Source organism: Artemia sp. Qi Xiang Cuo, chromosome 7 (assembly GCF_049724085.1).
Source record: "Artemia sp. Qi Xiang Cuo chromosome 7, ASM4972408v1, whole genome shotgun sequence".
Classification (NCBI taxonomy): Eukaryota; Metazoa; Arthropoda; class Branchiopoda; order Anostraca; family Artemiidae; genus Artemia; species Artemia sp. Qi Xiang Cuo.
Window position 1 is genome coordinate 68285753 of NC_142800.1, and position 21620 is coordinate 68307372.

Here is a 21620-nt window from a genome sequence, read left to right on the forward strand (position 1 = left end):
CTGTGTCGTTGCAGTATGATCAAAAAGCGGTTCGGAAGTTTCTCATGCCTTAGAAAATACTCTTGAACAGGATTGCTATAGAAAAATTCAATCGGATCGCGGTAGCGAATTTGTTAATCCCCATGTTCAAAAGGTTCTATTGAAATATAATACAACACTTTATCATAGTCACAGCCCGATAAAGGGTGCATCGGCTGAACGACTGATAAGAACGATTCGTCTATTAATTTCAAGATATTGTACACTGAAAAATACATCTGCTTTTATCCATGATTTAGATAAAATCATGCGGATATACAACCATCGACACCATCGATCTCTGTCCAACTCAAGCCCACGTGAAGTTCATTGCAGTGAAAATACATTTGATACTTTTCTAAAGCAATATTCCTATGGCGAAAAAGAAAAAAAATGTAAAGAAGAAGAAATTCAATGTTGGTGATACTGTTCGAATTAATATAACCACCAATATTTTTGAAAAGGAGAATTATTTATGGGGCACTGAACTTTTTAATGCGTCCAAAATCCTGGACACTGAACCCACAACATATCGACTGCGAGACACGAAAGATGATGAGATTCTCGGCGGTTTTTATGAATATGAACTGCAAAAAGTTTGAAACACTAGTGAAATTTATCAAATTGAAAAGATATTAAAGAGTCGTACTCGTAGGGGCAAGAGACAGTAGCTTGTTTGCTGGCTAGGATACAACTCCGATTTTGATTCTTGGGTCAGTGCTGAAGATATTAACAATGCCTGATGATTTCTATGTGACTTTCATGTCCAATGTTTCTGATCCTCTTTACAATGACTTGAATAGAACAAGTGATTTTTGGACAAAACTCTCCCCCACCATCAAATTCGATGGAAAGTATGAAGTGGCTCTGGTCGACTTTATTCTCAAAAATACCTACGACATCCTGAGAAAAGATCGTAAATATGAAATAAAAGTTACACCCTATGATTGGCCGCCACCACCCTCAGGTGAACAAATTCAAAAGAACAAATTCAAGAACAAATTCAAAAGATCAATTGGATGGATTATCCATATATTGAATTACCCTACGAGGAACTCACATGTATGAATGATTTTTGTCGTTCTATTAATAAAAGAATTTCCACTCGTAAAAAAGGAGCTTTTCATTTCAACTATTCAAAAGAAGGAGGGCAAGACTTACATTAGTTCACCTATTGCCAATGAAAAGGTTATTCTCAATGATAATCTAAAGGATGTTCTTGGCTTTAAGCTCAATATAATCAACGGTAAAAGTGCCGGAAACACTAATTTCATTTTTGCTGACTACCCGCCTGCCTTCTCCACGGACACATGTATATTTCTCTATGCTTGATTTGTGGAAATATCCCGGGTTTGTAATTCAAATGTTCCCCTCCTACGAGTTCTTGAACGAAAAACCTATCAAGAACATATTCACCACTGCAATATAAAACATCTTCAGTATTTTACCGTAAAAACTTCCTATTTGGAACTCTGTCAGTTAACACTATGAACTGAATTAGGTGATCCCATAGCAATTTCAAAAGGTTTGGATGTGATTACATGCCATTTTCGTCCCATCGTTCAACAAGATGTCTAATAGAAAAGTGGTATTCATTTGTCCTGACATTGACTGCTATGTTAATGCTCTTGGCCCAAGACAACAGGACAATGGACGGGACTATTACAAAGGGCGTACTACAATGTCTGGCTATGGTCTTGGCAGTTGGTTTGCTAAGTTGTTTCGCTCTTCACTACCTCTGGCTAGAAAATATCTTGTACCAGCTTCGACAGATTTTGCATCCTCTACACTATACGATTGGGGCTCTGGCCAGGGTTTTAAAAAAAGTGCTACGGAAAATCTTAGGTCCAGTGCGCAAACCCTTGGCGAGAGATTAAAACAAAATGGTAAAGGTTTAAAAAGGGCGAGAAACAATGCATCACTCATCAGTCTCTACTCAGGTCGGAAACAAAAGACATCACCCCTGTCAAAGAAAAGAAGGAAAACGCCGACACGCACTGTAAACAGTAGAAGAAGAAGCCCCAGGAAGAGAATCATTAGATCGAAACTATATTTCTTTTCCTAAGATGTCCTACCTACCGCATAAAGATTCTCAACCTTCAATCACAGCCTCATTGAATCTATTCAATGCTGAAAATGTTGATGGGAGTGTCAAGCATGGATACTATGAACGATTTTATCTTAACAACCCCTCTCCGATAATATCCACTTTCAAAATTATTCCAATGAAGACTACTTTATGGACATGTCTTCGACATATATAGATTTACAAATGAAAGTCCGGAAATCCAATAATACAATGCCAATTCGGGTTGATGGAATATCCTATGAAAATTCAATACTACATAATCTATTTCGTCAAATCAGTGTCTACATCAATGGCACGCTGGTGAGCACAAGCAGCAATCTCTCAAATTATACAAGCTATATGCAATTCATGCTGATGACACCCAAGTAATACAAGGAATTGAGAGGTACCTGCAATGGATATGAATATATTACTAATGCTGATAGTACCGATGCACTTAAAAATGCTACAACTAGTGAATTACATCTAGTTGGAAAAATATATCATGAAATATTTAATATATCCAATGGCTACCACCCAATGTTAAAGTGGATATAAAACTGACGCTTGCACCATCCAATTTCATATTGAGAAAAGAACTTGCTACCAATCCTGATGTAAGTCTCTCCCTCACCTCGGCAATACTTGTTCCTCATACTTGTTCCTCGGCATGTACGCAAACAACAAGTCATGAGTTCTGTTGCTTTGGCAGTGGAAAAACTGAAAGTCAGAGGAAATAATATTAAACCACTTGTTCCTCATACAATCACCAATCAACGTCATATTACCATGGGGTCACGCACCTTCACCGACTCATCCTTTATCAATGGCGAAATTCCGTCAAAACTCGCTTTGGCATTTGTAAAAAGTGCTAGTGCAATAGAATCGTGGACTGGATGTCCACATACATTTGAAATGTTTGGACTTTCATCTCTTTTGTGCAAAGTAAACGGCATCCCACTCTACAATCTATCTTTTGATAAATCCTATAGAACATTGCATGAGTTGACCATGCAAACCCTAGATCATGATTCGCAACTATTTGAAAATGGTATAACCAAAGAAATGTTGTCTAAAACACATGGTATCATTGTGTTAGATTTGTCTGGCACGCAGGATATGAGTATAGTACGAACGGGGAGTGTGCGTTTAGAGTGTACATTTGCCGACCCATTGGCTGAGAGTATTGCACTAATCTCACTAAATCAATATGATACCTATTGGGAATTCACTCCCGATGGCAGTGTTCTACTAGACTTGGCACCATGAACACCAGTCAAATAATCAATGTATTTAATATGGATCCCTACATGTCCCAGTACAAATCTTATTGTCTGCCGTCGGACTTTCTTGGAAAAATTCAAAGTGCAAACAATGCCTTGATTATTGTTAATAGCAGTCCATCAACTGTGCTGACGGGTCATTGGCTGTGCATCTTTCAAACAATGAAGACGATTGAATTTTTTTATCCTCTTGGTCTAACCTATACATTCTACACACCCCACATCAGCAACTATATTGGGAGCAGTGGGAAAACTATTATTCAAAATCGGAGGAGAGTGCAGGATCTGACGACTAAAAACTGTGGCTTCCATGCACTACTATATTTTGTGTTCCGATGTCGTGGCTATACTTACAAGCATTTTCTCAACATTTATGGTGACAATCCACGTCTGAACGACTTTCTAGTGGAAAATATCCTCTCAGACCTGTACAGTATAAATTTTAGTGCCCTAAGAGTAAAGTGCTTAAAAAATGTTTGTGAATTTGTTTATTAATAAAAGACATATATATACAGCAATGTCTTTAAATCTTCAATTTTAGATTTCATGTTCGGTGTATATGCAACTGGCGTAAACCACTAATGTTGGTAAATCTTTTGGATTCAGCGTATATTGATCTTGATTGACTGCAAAGTCAGGGTCACATTTTCTACAGTATAATCTAACTTCACTCTTGTCATATCTATTTGTATAGTCAATGATACTATTTTCATTCATATTATGAAATTCACGAGTTTCAATCTGTCTATTTGAAGCAATATCACATACAGTGTTTTCAAATGGTGAATCACATTCGGTTACTTCCAAATAAAAATCACTTGGTTTATAGTCATAATAGGTAGTGTCGTCACAACGATGACGTAGAAACCAAATTGTCTTGTTACCCCAACAGTTGAATCGTAGACCATATTCTTCTTCCCAGAATAATTTAAATCCACGACGATACCAATCTCGTAGAAATAACCTAAAATCACGTTTGGTATTCTTTCCAGTCATAGCGGGGTAAGTATTCTCCCACTGATCACATTTGTCATAGTGACAATTGGAGCACAGATGTCCTCTAGGGTGAGAGTAAAAAATTTCCTCAAGACATGAATTACATCCTTTAATTTGTACTGCATAGCCTCTATGTAATTTACAAAGATTACATAATTTGCACTTTTCACTATAGTCATCAATAATTGTACAATTCTCACATTGAGTCCAACTGCCAAGAGTGTACATGCATAGTGGACATGTATAGAACATTTTTGGTTTCCGATGTCAACTCTCTCACAGCTAAAACGAAACTGATCGTCCCTGCTGACAGATAAATTCAGAGGGAGGAATGGGGGAGGAGTAAATCTGTGACGTCCCCTCTTTCGAAGGCGGAGCCATCTACACTGAATCTATGGCAATGTTTTCAAAAGTATATCCACGATATTATTCTGCCTAGTTCCAATTAATATATCAATAAACTTATTAAAAGCATTTGAATCACATTGAGAAAGTTTCATACAATAGTCCAATGGGGGAGAATCAGTTTTCTTTATTTTGTCAAGTGTTCCCCGAGAAAATATCCTGCGTTGAAGAGATAACTCGATAAAATCGTCATCCAAAATCAAATGTTTTCCATAAACACTAGATTCGATCTAATTCTCTCTTTCTCAAATTTATTCATTTTTCAATCCTTTCACTCTGAATGCTGACTCTAGACTGACCATGATTCGTTAGCCTAACATTCTAACAACAAAAAGAAAGGGACCATTTTCGATTTCGAAACAATTTTATTGAATAATTACAACAATAATACTAAGCATGTACAATTAGCGATACAGTTTATTGTCTTCGTTATGTTTCACTAATGTACTTAAAGCACATTGAAGTCTATTCACATGTGCTATATCAATTTTTGCAGTGAAACATAATTGATCCTCCATTTTAAATTTGCTCAAGGATATCACATATCTTGCATATACTTCATCCCATTCCAGACAAAGTCGTGATCCTCTCATGATTTCCACCGTAATGTTTGGTGCTCTTGTATTATTGCATCCAACTCCACTATCAATTTCTAACAGGTTAAACATTCCACTCATCATCACCACAAATATATCCAAATGAGTAAAGTCAAACTGATCTCGCTCCTTTAAATCCTATTCGCACACTAATAAACACTATATAGCAAAAGTCCTTTCCTTATATTCTCTGCAATCCTCTCCCGCTAATATGTAACCAGCCCTCTGATTGGCTTAGAAGGAGACACGTGATCCTGTTTCCCGTTATCGCATCAACACATTCTCCCCACAAATTACGCAATCAATTTCTCGGGAATCCACTTCCCCTAGGAAGTCTATGCCCATATATGGAGTCCCGTTCAGAGTTAGACTAAATTGTAGATGCCAGCACGTTGTTCGTTCAGTATTCTATGCGCATATATGGTGCCCCGTCACGGGTTATAGATCAATACATTTCCCCCACCGTTAATGCGCATGTGCAAACTTCACTCCGGAGTCAATACACTTGAAAACAACAAATAAATCGACCTTAAAAAAGGGGTCATTGACCCGTTCTTGGATCGATAATCCTTGAATAAATTATGTTCGTACAGCGTTAGACTAAATTGTAGATGGCAGCACGGTGTTCGTTCAGTATCAATTGGGTCATTCCTACTAGTTATTGGTTCTTATTGGTTTATACAAAGCCAATTTTAGTTTTGCTTCAAGGAACTCGCAAAGCCAAAGTTTGTTATAATAATGTTCCAAAGTTTTTTTTCGGGCTAATAAGAAAATTAAACAGTTTACGAAACTTTCCTCATACACATTTTATACTAGATTCTGAATTGTAATCACATTTAATTTAGCAACCGTATAAAACATAAAAAAGGTAAACGGTTTCACAAAACAATAGGGTAAGCAAAACCCGATAGGGCAAGCAAACAATAGGGCAAGCAAAACCGATAGGGCAAGCAAGCGATAAGACAAGCGAAAGGAAAATAATATGTTTCTATAAAAACAAAATCTGTCTTTTTTTAACCGTCTCTTTGAATAAAAACAAAAATCAGTTTAAGCAAGAAATGGCAAAATTTCAAAGTAATTTCAGAACCAAAGACTATGCTATACGCCTATAAAAATGTCAGATTTATCATTCAAAGCAGAAAAAAAGAACAAATAACAGTTATTTGGAATAAACAACTTTCACAAAGCCTTTTTCCTTCATTATTTCAGGTTTTTCCTAATTCTCTATTATGTTTATTTTATCATGCAATAAAAATGATCAAATGGATTGCTGCCCTTTTAGTTTGCCATCTCGCTAGCTTTTGAGTTTTTTTTTGTTCCTTTTGCTATGTTACAGAAAAAAGAAACTTACCTAAATGCCGTGTTTGATGGTAAATTCGTTTTGCAGCAATAACCTTTAACTTGCATGTTTGGTAATCGATAGCAATTGTCGATTGAGAGTAGAGCTCTATCCATTACCTGAAAGCCAAACACAGAAATTTAATTTCAAAATATCAAGGTAGAGTTAATTTGTTTCGAAACAATCTTAAAGAGAACAAAGAAATTTTAAAGGGGTTACCTCTCGTTTTGATCGAATGAGAGGAAAGCAAATCTGACAATAATTGGAATAAAAAATAAGAACAAGGTTATAGAATAAAATTTCCAAACTCATGAAATCCTATTTAGTCGACCAACTATATATGCATGACCTGCATACAAATGATTTTTGACTGTGGTAGAAATTTTACGAAACATTTTTGGATCCATTGATAAGAATATAAGACCTCAAAATATTGTTGCTGAAGAAAAAAATAAAAGGAGAAAGAAATGAAAGATTTAGCTAAAAATTAACTAAAAATCTGGAATTAACTACAAATTGACTAATCTCTTTTGCTTTAATTCGTTTACTTGATGCATCCCTTGAATAAAAAGAATAATTAAGCATTTTTGCTTTAATTACTTTGATTTTTTCCTAATTTTCTAGGATACTTATTGTACAAGCGCATTAAAAAGGGAAAATTAAGTTTTATGCTCATTATGTAACGTGATCATATGATATTATTTGCCATGTTTTAGCTGTTATATCGTTGAGTTCGTATTCGATAATAAAGTTGTTGTAAAGCAACAACTTGTAACTTAAATTTTTTGTAATCGATATGCAATATTGATAGAGAATAAAACTCTTTCAATCATCTTGAAGAAAAAAATAGAAATTTTCAGAGGATTTAGATTATTCAGAAAATTCAGGGAACATCTAAATCATTCAGAGCATAACTGTTACATTACTACTACTACTACTAACAACTCATCGCAGCACCAAGCCGCCTGAGGCCAACACAGCTACGCACGCTCCTCCTCCACCCCAATCTATTCAAAGCCTCCCTTTTTACACCCGCCCACGAAGTTCCCATTTCCTTTAAATCTTTCTTTATGACGTCCTCCCAACCCAGACGGGGACGACCTGCTTTCCGTTTAGCCCTAGATGGTTGGCCGAAAAGAACAATCTTCGGCAATCTGTCATCCTTCATCCGAACAACATGCCCTAACCACCTCAACCTTTCTTTCATTATAGACCTAGAAAGCGATATTGAACCACATTTTTCGTATAGCCTATTGTTTGAAATACGGTCAGTCAGCCGGGTACCCAGAACAATCCTTAAGCAATTTCTCTGGAAAACATCTAGCAAATCTTCATCCGCTTTTCGGAGCGTCCATGTTTCAGAGCCATATTTGACCACTGTCATCACTGTAGCTTCTAATATTCTAATCTTGGTTTGAAGACTTATCTTCCTATTCTTCCAGACTTTTTTTAACTGTAAAAAAACACCCTGAGCCTTGGCTATTCTATTTTTAACATTTTCACTGCTCCCACCATCTTTACTAATAATACTACCAAGGTAAGTGAAACTGCCCACCTGATCAATCTTTTCATTACCCAACTTCAACTTTTCATCTTCACTTATTCCTAGACTTAGTGACTTGGTCTTCATAACATTAATTTTAAAAACAATACTAGCATCCTGAACTCGCAAAACCTCTAAAACTTCATTCATTTTGCTCACACTTTCATCTAGGATGCTTAAATCATCAGCATAATCCAATTCCAGGAGACTTTTTCCTCCCCATTTGATTCCGTGGTCTCCCATTGCCTTTCCTGTGCTCCTTAAAACAAAGTCCATCAAAATAATCCATATAAAGGGGGATAGAACACAATCCTGCTTAACTCCTGATTTAATACAAAACCAGCTGCTAACCTCATTTCCTACCTTAACCGCAGCAGTGTTATTCTCGTACATAGCACTAATCACTTTAATGTATTTGTCTGGTATACCATACAAGGATAAAACCTTTACTAAAGCTCCTCTATCAACAGAATCGAACGCTTGCTCATAATCTATAAAACTGAGAACTAAAGGTGTTTGAAAACTTAGGCACTTCTCAATTATTAACCTAAGAGTGAAAATTTGGTCAACACATCCTCTACCTTTTCTAAAACCGCACTGCTCTTCTCTTAAAACTTTGTCTACGGCACCTCTCAGTCTAAAAAGTATCATATTACTAAGTAATTTGCTACCTACAGAGACCAGACTAATGCCTCGATAATTACCACACTCACTTTTATCACCTTTCTTATAAAGTGGCTTAATTAAGGTTTTCCTAAAATCATTAGGTACTTCCCCTTTTTCAAAAATCATATTCATAATCTCCAATAACTTATTTCTAACCTCGGAGCCACCATATTTAAGAAACTCATTTACTACCCTATCAGCAACTGGAGCCTTATTATTCTTTAATCCTTTTAGTACTGTTTCTAATTCCTCCTCACAAAACAAGTCTTCCTTCACATCCAAGGTATCACAAACTTTTTCATTTTCCTCTATATTTTTTCCTGCAACTCTATCTCGGTTAAGCAAATTCTCAAAATGTTCGGCCCATCTTGCTTTAGCTTTTGTCTTATCGCTAATTGCCACCCCATTCCTATCTTTAACTGGGACAAGTCCGGATTGACTACTACCTCTCAATTTGTTAACGTGCCAGTACAATATTTTACTATTATGCCGTCTAGGTGCATCTTCTAAATCCTCGGCAATTTTATCCATGGCCTCCACTTCACACCTCCTTAGTTCATATTTCAATGCTTTCTCCACTTTCTTTACATTTCTTTTGTTTTCATGTGATCTATCACTCAGATAATTCTTGTACAAGTTCTTTCTCCTTTCTATTGAACATAAAGCTTTTTCACTCATATTTTTAGCTGCAGTTCTAGCTTTCTTCCCTAAAACATCTTCAGCAACTTCACAAATTATTTTTCTAAAATTATTCCAACCATCTTCCACATTATCAAAATTTAAACTCTCAAGTTTAGTATTCAACTGTTCCTGGAAAGTTTCTCTCAAATTCTCATCCTGGAGTCTACTAACATCATAACTTCCCGGGAGGTAATTACCCTTCCGATATTTCAGCTTTAAATTAACCCTTGACACTACTAGATGGTGATCTTTACTTTGAACATCAATAACAGCACTCCTATATACCCTAGTATCTTGTATTGATCCTGCCAGTCTTCGGTTTACTATAACATAATCAATAAGGTTTGCTGTGTTACCATCACGTGAACACCATGTTAACTTATGAGCCATTTTATGACCAAACACCGTATTGGTTATAACTAGATTGTTATACCTACAAAATTGCAAAAGTCTGTATCCATTACTGTTTTCTTTTCCCACACCAAATTTACCTAAGCTGGGATACTGTCCCATTGCTGGGATTACCTAAGCTGGGATAACTGTTACATTGCCGTCTTAGTATTCAATTAATTTAAGAAACAAAGTTTTTCCGAGGGAAGTAAAGAGCAAAGTTGAAACTTGAAATGGACAAAAACTATTACTTCAGAGCCTATTTAATATATATTAATGTAATTATTACAAATAAACGCACTAATTATGTTTCCCTATGCTTTTATGATTATACAAAACAAGCGCTGTACTGAAAACACAAAAGTTAGGTATAAAAAACAGGATTATTGATTTAAGAGTCAAAAGTGAGTGTGTAGCCTGACAACACTAAAAAAAATTATAAAACTTATTTCTTAAATTGTAAGAAATGTGCTTTAGTATCACTTGAAATGAAGATCAAATAAGACATAATATGAACTCTGGAAATCCGATTATTTCTCTCTATACAAAAGTGAATTTCAAGCTATGATACAAATTCTAAAGCTAGTCTATAGTCCTGATACTATCAAGACGGCCTTACTTTGAACTTGTGTAGAAACCAATCATGACATGTCCTTTTAAGAACCAAAACGAGAGCAAGTCATTGAACTGAGCCATTGTGCCGAAGTGACACCATATTAAACGTAAAAAAATAAAGACAATCCTAAAATGAATTGTTGCTTTATCTTAAAAGGGATTGATCCTAAAAGGGATTGATAATATTTGGATTCTATAAAAAGTTTCTTTAATTGGTTAGCTTTTACTCTATCAAAACTCCTCAAAGCGCTAGTTTTGTATAATCATAAAAGCATAGGGAAACATAATTAGGGCGTTTATTTGTACTAGTTATATTAATATATATTAAATAGGCTGTGAAGTAATACTTTTTGTCCGTTTTAAGTTTCAACTTCGCTCTTTACATCCCTCGGAAAAACCCTTGTTTTTTAAATTAATCTTTGTTCGTTTTTTATTAAAATTTAATGCAGAAACAACGCTGCCATTATCTTTTTTATTTATTTGGAATAATGTATGTTCGTTTTAAGTTTTAATGCCACTTCTTAGTTTCAATTGAAAACTTATTTTCAGTATAATTTATAATTATCAGCGATATAGGGGAGATAAGACAGGTCTAAACAATACTGCAAACAACCTTGACAGCTAATAAAAACTTTCAGTCTTTAACATAAAATTCATTATCCATACTTCACAAAACAATACATGTTTTTCAGGAACGCTTGTTTTTCGATGAGCAAAAAGCTGTTTTTACTCGGCCGACTTCGCCTGAAAAAGCCACAATGAAGACAGGGCTTTATAAATAACATAGTGACGAGTAGAAATTAGAAGGCTACTGTAACAAAAGAAAGCTGTTTAGGAATTCATTTAAAAGCTTAAATTTATTTATACTTAATCGCTTTTTATAAATTTGACTTGATAGCAAATTCTCACTAAGTGCACTTTCGGTTGTTTCCCCAACTTTTTTAAATGAAACAAGTGCCTTTTCCAATGAAATGACCAAAAAAGGTGATTTCAAAACCTAGGCAAGAGCAAAAACTAAGGGGGCAAGGACGTCCCTTCCCTTCAATTACCGCCGTTAGAACTAGCACACAGGCTTCATCACAGAGTGAAGTTTGAAGGTTCAACTCAAAACTGTTGATCAATCAAGCTTAATTTTTGGTAGATGTTTAGTTGAAAACTTTTTAGTTTTAGTTAATTTGTTTTCACAATAATCTTTTACTTTTAATATGACTAGTTGATTTATGAAACTTATTAGGAGGGTCTGGAGGGAGAGTGTATGTGAGGGGACCTTGTAAACCTCCACCTATGGGCTTTGAACCATAACTATTGTCATGCTACCGTTTTATGCTTCCAAACTCTTCCACTAAAGAAGTGGTACCAAAAGTGCCTTTTTTAGTGCTATATGGCACTTCTGGATGGCAACATTGATAAGAAGCACGTAGATGTGAGTAATAAGTTTAAAATATGCCATCCCTGAATAAGCCTTATAATATTAGTACATCATGTTTACAGAAATAGCGGATTATCTGAAAAGCATTGATAACAAGAGACAGACCATGATTGTAAAAAAAATTCTTGTAAGAATTGAACATATGACACTTTAATTTTAAGTCCTACGCTGTACTGGCAGAACCACACCTTTAATAATGTATTTAAATATATTGGTGTTTGTAGGATATTAATTGTGTAGCTTATTAAGGGGGACTGGATGAGGAAGTTGCAGGAGGTGTTCTTGCAAACCTCCAGTTAAGGGTTTTGGCCCATAATTATTACAATGATACCGTTTTATGCTTCCAAGATTTTCCACTTAAGAAGTGGCACCAAAAATGTTGTTTTCAGTGCTATATCTCACTTATGAATGGTAGAATCGATAAAAAGCACGTAGATATGAGCAAAAGTTTTCAAATGAGCCATTAAACATCACTCTAAAAAGTTCTAGTAGCCCACTCGCCCAAGCTTTTCCGCTTGAGACATGGCACGAAAAGTGCCAATTTTAGTGCTATTTGAAACTTGCAGATAGTGGAATTTATAGGAAGAACGTAAATATGAGCAATAGTTTTCATATGAGCTATGAAAAATATATCTAAGATGTTCTGGTATCCCACTAGCCTCACCCCTTGTATAAACCACGTACATATGACAAATAGCTTTTGAATGAGCTCTTAAGCATATCTCTATGATGTTTTAGTAACCCGCTAAGCCTTGAATCATAGGCAGCGCGCTACCGCTGCCTAAGTAAAGAACGACATGGGCACAATGTGTTTTTTTTCACCATACCCAGGCACTTAGTATCGAAGGAGTTGTCGAAGGAGTATCGAAGGATTTTGTTCAGCATAATTGATTTCCAGATAGAAAATATGTTTTTGAGGGGGACGCTCCAACACAACCCTCAAGGCAAGGGTTTTAATTTATGCCCTGGCGGTATATAAGGTTTTTATAGAAGGCTTTGTCGTAGAAACTTCAAAACAGGCTCATTTGATTGGAAATTCAAAGGGGTAGTAGGCTACTCTTTTTAGTAGTCGAAAGTGATTGGAGGGCAACTAGCCCTCCCCCAAGCCCATCATTCCCCTAAACACATCCAATTGACATTTTGAGATAGCTATTTTGTTCAGCGTAGTTGCTTTCAAGATAGAAAATATATTTTTGAGGAGGATACTCCTCCACAATCCTCAGGGCAAGGGCTATAAGTTATGCCCTGGGGGCATATGAGGTTTTTATTAAAGTCTTTGTCATAGAAACTTGAAAAAGGGCTCATTAGATTTGAAATTCAAAGGCCTATTACCCTTTTTAATAGTCGAAAGTGAATTGAGGGCAACTAGCCCCCCTCTCACGCCCACCTTTTCCCCAAACACATTCAATCAAAATTTTTAGATAGCCATTTTATTCAACGTAGTTGAAATTTTTGGAAATTAGGTATTTAAGGATTACAACTCCTCCCCCCCCCCAACCCTCAGGGCAAGGGTTGTAAGTTACGGCACGGGGGCATATAAAGTTTTTATTGAAAGCGTTGTCGTAGAAACTTCAAAAGTGCTTATTCAATTGGAAATTGAAATGGCTAGTGCCTTTTTTAATAGTTGAAAGTGCTTGGATAGGAACTTACGCCCCTCTCACGCTCACCACTTTCCCAAACACATTCAATGAAAATTTTGAGATATCCATTTTGTTCAACGTAGTTGAAAGTTCTGGAAATTAGGCCTTTTAGAATGATAACCACCTCAGAGCCGCAGTGCAAGGGTTGTAAGTTATGGCCTGGGGCATATAAAGTTTTTATTGAAAGCACTGTCGTAGAAACTTCTAAGGGCTCATTCAATTAAAAATTGAAAGGGCTAGTGCCTTTTTTAATAGTTGAAAGTGATTGGATAGCGACTAACGCCCCTCTCACGTCCACCATTTTCCAAAACACATCCAATCAAAATTTTGAGATATCCATTTTGTTCAACGTAGTTGAACGTTCTGGAAATTAGGTCTTTTAGGATCATATCACTCAGAGCCCTCAGTGCAAGGGTTGTAAGTTATGCCCTGGGGGCATATAAGGTTTATATAGAAAGTAATTGCATAGATCATAGGCAGCGCGGTCGCGCTGCCTAAGTAAAGAACAGGAACCCTCAAGAACAAGACAAGAAACGGGGACTAAGTAAAGAGGAGGATAATCCCCCACAACCCTCAGGGCAAGGGTTTTAAGTTATGCCCTGGGGGCATATACTGTTTTTATAGAAGGCGTTGTCGTAGAAACTTCAAAACAGGCTCATTCGATTGGAAATTCAAAGGGCTTGTACCCTTTTTAATAGTCAAAAGTGATTGGAGGGCAACTAGCCCCCCTCACGCCCATTAATCTCCCAAACACATCCAATCAAAATTTTGAGATAGCCATTTTTTCAGCGTATTTGATTTCCAGATAGAAAATATGTTTTTGAGGAGGACACTTCCCCACTACCCTCAGGGCAAGGGTTTTAAGTTATGCCCTGGGGGGCATATAAGATTTTTAAAGATGGCGTTATCGTAGAAACTTCAAAAAAGGCTCATTCGATTGGAAATTCAATGGGCTAGTGCATTTTGAATAGTCGAAAGTGATTGGAGGGCAACGGCGCAAATCCCCTATGCCTTCCCAAGGCCAGAACAAAATTTGCACTTTACTGAAAAAATACAAATGAATGTGCATTATCAGTTTAATATACATAAACTGATATTTAGTAATCAAAATGTTTATTTTATTTGATTATTAAAGTTATAAAAGTAAAAACATTTATATTTTTTCAGTAAAGTGTTAATTTTGTTCTGGCCTTGGGAAGGCATAGGGGGTTTGTGCCCATTTTATATTAATTTCTGCTCGTTTTGAGTTTGACTCGGTTAATTATTGTAATTTTTGTTCGTTTTGAGTTTCTTTTATTTATCGATGCTGTTTTGTGGTAGTTTCACGCTTGGTAGATTATTTGATTTTACTTTTCTTAATTTTTTGTTTAACGGAGTTCTTTACTTTTCTTTGAAAAACTTATTTTGTGGAAAAAGTTTTTAAATTAATAAAGAAGAAAAAACGACCATTTTAACATTTTTAACTTTTAGTTACTATGCACTGTGGTTCACTCTTTACTATGTTGCAGCTATTGCTTCAACCATGACAAAGAGCTCATTGCAAATTCTCCTCAGAAGCTAGTTAACATTAAAATATGTGAAAGCTAATAGATGGTAGAATTTTAAAAACCTTGTAAATATAAGCAAAAGCTAATAATTGGGCCATTAAACATCTATCTAGAAACGGTGTGGTAGCCTGCTAATATTTCAGTAGCTTATTGATGAGCAGAGGATTTATGAAACTTGCTAAGGGGGCTGGGAGGGGAATGTATGGGAGGGGTACTTGTGAACCTCCAGTTAAGGGTTCTGGAACATAACTATTACAATGATACCTGTTTTGTACTTCAGAGCTTTAAAACTTATGGTGCCACCGAAGTAGCGCCATAACTTTTATTTTAGTGCTATATTGCACTTAAGAATGTAAAAACAAACACGTGTATAAGAGCAATAGCTTTCAAATGAGTCATTTATAATCACTTTTATAAGTTCTGCTAGCCCAATAGCCCCACTCTGTAAAACAAATTGTTTGAGATTCAACAAAAATTGTTTGTAATGTTTACCAACCACAAAATTGGAATTCCGACAGCTGAAATTGAAACATGTAGACCATTTTGGAGTTCCATGGTCATTATGGAATTTCCAATTTGTTGAGAGACAAAACTGTTGAATTCCCATACCCGGATTGAATTTTCAGCTTGTTGACAAAACAACATGTTGTATTTTAAGATCCTTATTGGATTGCCATCTTGTTTGCTCGATTTCCCGTTCTCTGATTGGATTTCCATCACTAGCGTTGTTCAATTTCCTAGGTCTACAGTCAAATATCTAGTTCTCAGGATTCTGTTTCCCTTTCTTCTTTCTGAAGCATCAATAAATATAAAAAAAATTATCTCATTTATTTTACAAGAACAGAAAATTACAACAAAAAATTTCTCTCAGACAATATGACACCTCTTAACGGCTGCATTTTTTCATGGTGGAAATCAGTAAATCAATGGCGTAGTAGCAGGCCGACAGAAGATGGTTGAGTAAGAAATATCTTCCAATTAGGAAAATAGTGACAATCGAACCTGAAATGAAGGTGAAATCAAACCGAAGCACAAATAAATGAATGACTTCTCCCCTTTCTTCTACCTCCTGAGGTGAATGGTTGCAATAATAATGTCATGAATCCTGTCTTTTCTGAATACCTTTGACTTACTTGTCAGATCTCATCAAATCTCTTGTTCGCCGCCTTATCAAATCTGTGTGTTATAAAATTGGAACCTTGTAAAATAGATCTTCTGCTTAGATGGAGTACAACAAAATTGTTTGTTGTACCAAACCAAAAACCTTGAGAAAAAGAAACTGATAACTGAAAATTAAGGTAAAATGATGTTTTGTCAAAATTTCAATAAGTATAGACCTGTCGTGTAGGCAAATTTAAGGACCATCTAGAGGGAGAAGGAGTGGAGGTAGGTACTTAAAACTACCTTCCCGGGACACACTTTGGTACTTATGTACTATCTGGAACACACTCGCTATATTATATAGGGAAGGTGCGGGTTTCTTTCGAAACGGGTTTCTTTCAATAGAGAAATGGATTGTAAAGCGTGGTTTGTTATTGGGTTTACAATATTTAAAGTATTGTTTTTTTGGGTTTAGGGGGAAAAGGTACCTAGGTTAGGTATTTAATATATGCTATGCTTTAACCCCCGCCCCCCTCCCTTTATGTGCCACTGTAATGCCGAAATTCGTTTATAAACTATTATATTTTAATCCTATTTTGTTTTACTTTATTAGCATCAACCAAACTTCACTTTTCCGTGTATTCGAGATAGTACATAAGTACCCATACTTTAGCCTGTAGATCCATACCTGAAAGTTTCGTTTTCCTAACCTAACCCCTTTTCAAGATAGCCAAAAGTAGCTAAAGTAGAATTGGCACTGTTCTATTAGCTGTAAGCCACGCAAGATAGATGATACAAGAAAATAGTTAAAGAGGTTCTTTCAACAGAGAATTGGATTGCAAACAGTGGTCTCTACGTGCGTTTACAATATTTAAACTTTATTTTTTTGGGGTTTAAGGGGGAAAAAGGTCCCTAGGTTAGGTTAAGTATTTAATATCTGCTATGCTTTACCCCCCGCCCCCCTGATGTACAAATATATAACCAAATTTTGTTGCTAAACTATTATATTTTTATCCCATTTTGTTTTATTTCATTAGCATTAACCAAACTTCACTTCTTGCATGGTTTACAGCTAATAGAACAGCACCGTAGAGTTTTACCAAACCTTTTTTTTTATAAAAATAAACTATCTTAAACATTTGGGAAACATAAGACACAAGTTATCAATAACTGAATAAACTAAACTGAACACTTGCCGTTTTCTCTCTCTGATCTCTCTGAATCAGAATGTCTTCTCTCACTAAACTGAATGCCCCCAAGGAAAAATCGTCACTTTGTCGTTTAAAGGTCTTAACACTAAATCTGCTTTTGTAATACACATTTGTAGATAGGTGATGGCGATGATTTTTTTTGTCAAATTGATCTCAAATCATAACATTCGAAAACAAAATAAGAGACAAATTAGGTCTTGGGAGGAGGTTTAGTTGCCCACCAATCTTGACGGTCTCTTAAAAAGAACACTAGAACAAAAAAAACAACAAATAGAACCGCATCCGTGCTCAGTCTTCTGGCAAAAATATACATTTCCTCATTTGTGCAGATAGGAGATCATAACCACCACAATAACATTTCCTGATAAGCTGAATCTGAAGGTCTGATTTACATTAAGGTTTATTCACTTTTTGGGGGATGTTTCTTCCTTTTTCGAAAATCAGGCTCCCTGTTTTCAAAATCTCTTATTCCGTCAAAATCCCCTTTTCTTTTGAGGCTTGGAGCCTTTGGTGAGTAGATATTAAACTCAATGAAATTTATATGTTTGCAATCTGCATAAAAACACAATTCTTATCAATTGTTATCAAAATTCCATTTTTGAGTTTCGGTTACAATTTAGCTGAATTGATTTACAATTTACTGTTACAATTTAACTGTTTGATAAAACTTATTGGGCTAACGTCCTATTTTGTAAATAATTCTGTAGCAAACTGGAGTTTTTGAAGCAGGATTCATGCTATTAAAGTTTGGTATTCCTGAGTCCAGTTGAAATGTGCACTATTTTAGAAAATTCTCTTTTTTGGGGATGCTTTTGGTTCCTTTGGACTGAAATACCCTTACAGGCGTCTTCTTTTCTTTGATATATTTGCTTACTTGGTTACTCAGCGTAAGCAGCAAATTTATGGCAAATCCAGGAAAGAATTTTTTTAAACGCTTTTTGGTTTTATTACAAAAATGACGTTCATCGCAAAAACATAAATTGTTCCCACAACAGGATTTTCGTTATTAATTAGAAAAAATTGAATTCAGAAAGCAATATATTTTCACCGTTAGTACTGTTAAGATAGTAGTATAGCTATAATATAAGGAAGCGGACAGTCCCCCCATATAGCTATCATATAAGAGAGCGCACAGTCCCCCCATATAGCTATAACGACAGAGAGCGCACAGTCCCACCATATAGCTATAATATAAGAGAGCGCACAGTCCCCCCATATAGATATAACGATTAAGAGCGCAGAGTCCCACCATATATCTATAATGCTTTCAAGCGCACAGTACACCCGCCAATACAAGCAGACAGTGTAATGACCGGATTCAACCACCATGAAAAATTCGTGCTGTTGTTTCTGTTCAAAGTGCGTGATGTTTTCATGGTAGTGATTCGTTTCCTTTGTACGAAATTGTGAAATTCTTTCTGTAATTTAATTTGTTAGGTGTGGTTGACTTATGTTTAACCTTGAACACGGATATAAAAACTCCGACAATGAATTATTTTATCAGTTCAGAATTGGCATTTGAAATATAATGATGCATTCAAATAAAAGGAATATTGACGAAAACTACACGCAAGAAGCAAGTTATTCTTTTATATTCATAGTGGGTAAAGAACTTAATTCTACTAAAATTTATACAGACCCTATTATAGTTAACAGATTGTTAAATATTTTTTGAACCTGGATCTCCAGAGGTCGGTAAAGAGCAATATCAAAACAAGAAAAATAAGTATGTAAACACTGCATTTAAATGGCTTGCGAGCTTAGTACACGAGGTAAATCATACCTATTTTTTATTCCGGCCCAAAGTTCCCCAGAATCGTTCCCCACCTTTCCAAAATTCCCCACAATCGTTCCCCACCGGCCCAAAGTGCCACAATCGTCCACCCCCTCCCTCCAACCCCCTTCCCTCCAACCCCCTCCCTCCAACCCCCCCCCCCCTATTTTTTTTATTTTTTTTGTAACTTTTTTTTAACTTTTTTTAACTTTTTTTTAACTTTTTTTAACTTTTTTTTACATCTCTTAGAATGTCATGAAACACTTAAAACAAAAAAAAATTCATATTTAATATTTTCCAACTTCAAAATGTGAATGATATAGATATGTGTGTCGCAACTTATACTATTAGAAAAATAATGTTTGTAGTGACCAATTTTTTTACTTTTTTTTAACTTTTTTTTACTTTTTTTCAACTTTTTTTTACAACTCTTAGAATGTCATGAAACATACTTAAAACATAAGAAATTCACATTTAATATTTTCCAACTTCAAAATGGGAATGATATAGATATATATGTGGCGACTTTTACTATTATAAATAATGTTTGTAGTGACAATTTTTTTTTTTATGACAGTTTTTTTTTAACTTTTTTTTTCTGACAGTTTTTTTTAACTTTTTTTTTCAACCTTTGTTTTTACATCTCTAAATCATATCAGAAAAATAGAATGACACTTTTAATTTAAATTTTAAAAAACTTATTCTTGTGCATGCTATTGATGAGGACTGATGGTTCTCTTTCAAGATTTTTTTTTCATGAAAAACAAACTTTTTTTAGGATTTTCCAGAGCTCCCCCTACCCATTAAGAAGATAAGAAGGGGTGAAGCGACTTCAGTGGTCATTTCAAACAGACCGACGGTTATACAACATGGTCGTAGGTCGAATCCATTAATACCATCAACTAAGAAAGTATGTTCACATGATAGTGTTATTATAGCATTGAATGCTGACAAGGAAAAGTATTTAAACTATGAAATAAGTACAAGTGGTAGCACCATCGGAAACGTATGCGTGCATTGTCATGACAGTAAGGAATTAAATTTCATTGGAGTACCAAAAAATTCAACTCTTATGATGGTGGATATGCGAGATTGAGATATCAGGAGATGATTGCACTCAAAGAGAATGCCAACATAAAAATAATAGTTAATGAAGAAGGGCACCTTCTTGCTAGTGCTTGAGGTAACATGTTACCCAGTGTTGAACCATGTCGTCAGCTTTCGGGGATTAGCATCCAAATGAAAGCAAAGACGAAAAGAAAGGCCTACTCTTCTGCTAATATCATAAACCATATCTTGTCTACGTACCAGAACTGTTACCTGTGTAAAAATAGTGTGATAATAGACAGTGAAGTTGCCATAAAAATAAAAAAGGTATTGGCAGGAAATATCACTAAGGAATATATAGATGAATCGATGAAAAACAAAGTACCAGCAAACGTTACTGCCATTGATCAAACAGTCAATGAACCAAATAATACCAAAGACGAAAAGCATATTGAGCCTGTCGATGACACACCTGTAAAAATTGTGTATGACTCAAAATGGAATAATGATTATTCTACTGATTACGAGCTAAGAGAAGACAATAGCTATAGTATCAAGAGAGAACATGGTGAACCATTTTATGGAACAGATTCAAAATGACCAAAGTTGTTCATTGATATTAATAATGTATAATAACAATATATTCTTTTTATTAATATTCTACATGACATTATTTCGCTCAAAATATGATATGTATAACATTGTTATGTTTTCATTATTTTTAGAGTAAGCCAGCGTATCAAACGTTTGGAATGTCTATTAAAACATCAAAGATATAAGAAAAGGAATTTGCATGCATCATATGTGAGAAAGATGGGTTAACATAGAGAAAATCAAAGTATAAGAATGAATAAATTCTCGATCAACATCTATTGACAGATACTTGGGATAGCTTTGACGGAATCTAAGTATTAGAGTGAGTAAATTCTATATCAATGTCTTTTGACAGATACGTTTGATAACACTGACATAATTTAAGTGTTAAATTGAACAAATTCTTTATTAAAATTCGTTATCGATATCATTTGTCGGGTACGTCAGAAAACATTGACAAAATCTATCTATTAGAATGAATAAATTCTTTATCATCAGTCGTTGTTGGATTTGTCATTATGAAAAAATTATAAGTAAGTAACAAACTCTTTCTTGAATTCACCTCTTGGATACACAATACAGAAATTATAAAAAAAATAATTAGGCATTGAGATAGGCAAACATCAGCCCAGACACATAAGCAGAGGAAGTGAGGAAGACAAAAACATGTATAAATG

General features: G+C 35.2%; 1 protein-coding gene across 3 annotated transcripts in view; it reads right to left on the reverse strand.

Annotated features, from left to right (window-relative positions):
• Positions 1 to 21620, reverse strand: part of LOC148950634 (xanthine dehydrogenase/oxidase-like) — a 380805-nt gene that overhangs the window by 101406 nt on the left and 257779 nt on the right. For all 3 annotated transcript variants that reach the window (XM_089092522.1, XM_089092520.1, XM_089092521.1), the window contains one exon: positions 6718 to 6824. In XM_089092522.1, coding sequence (XP_088948648.1) covers positions 6718 to 6824 — 107 coding nt within the window. The remainder of the gene's footprint in view (positions 1 to 6717; positions 6825 to 21620) is intronic.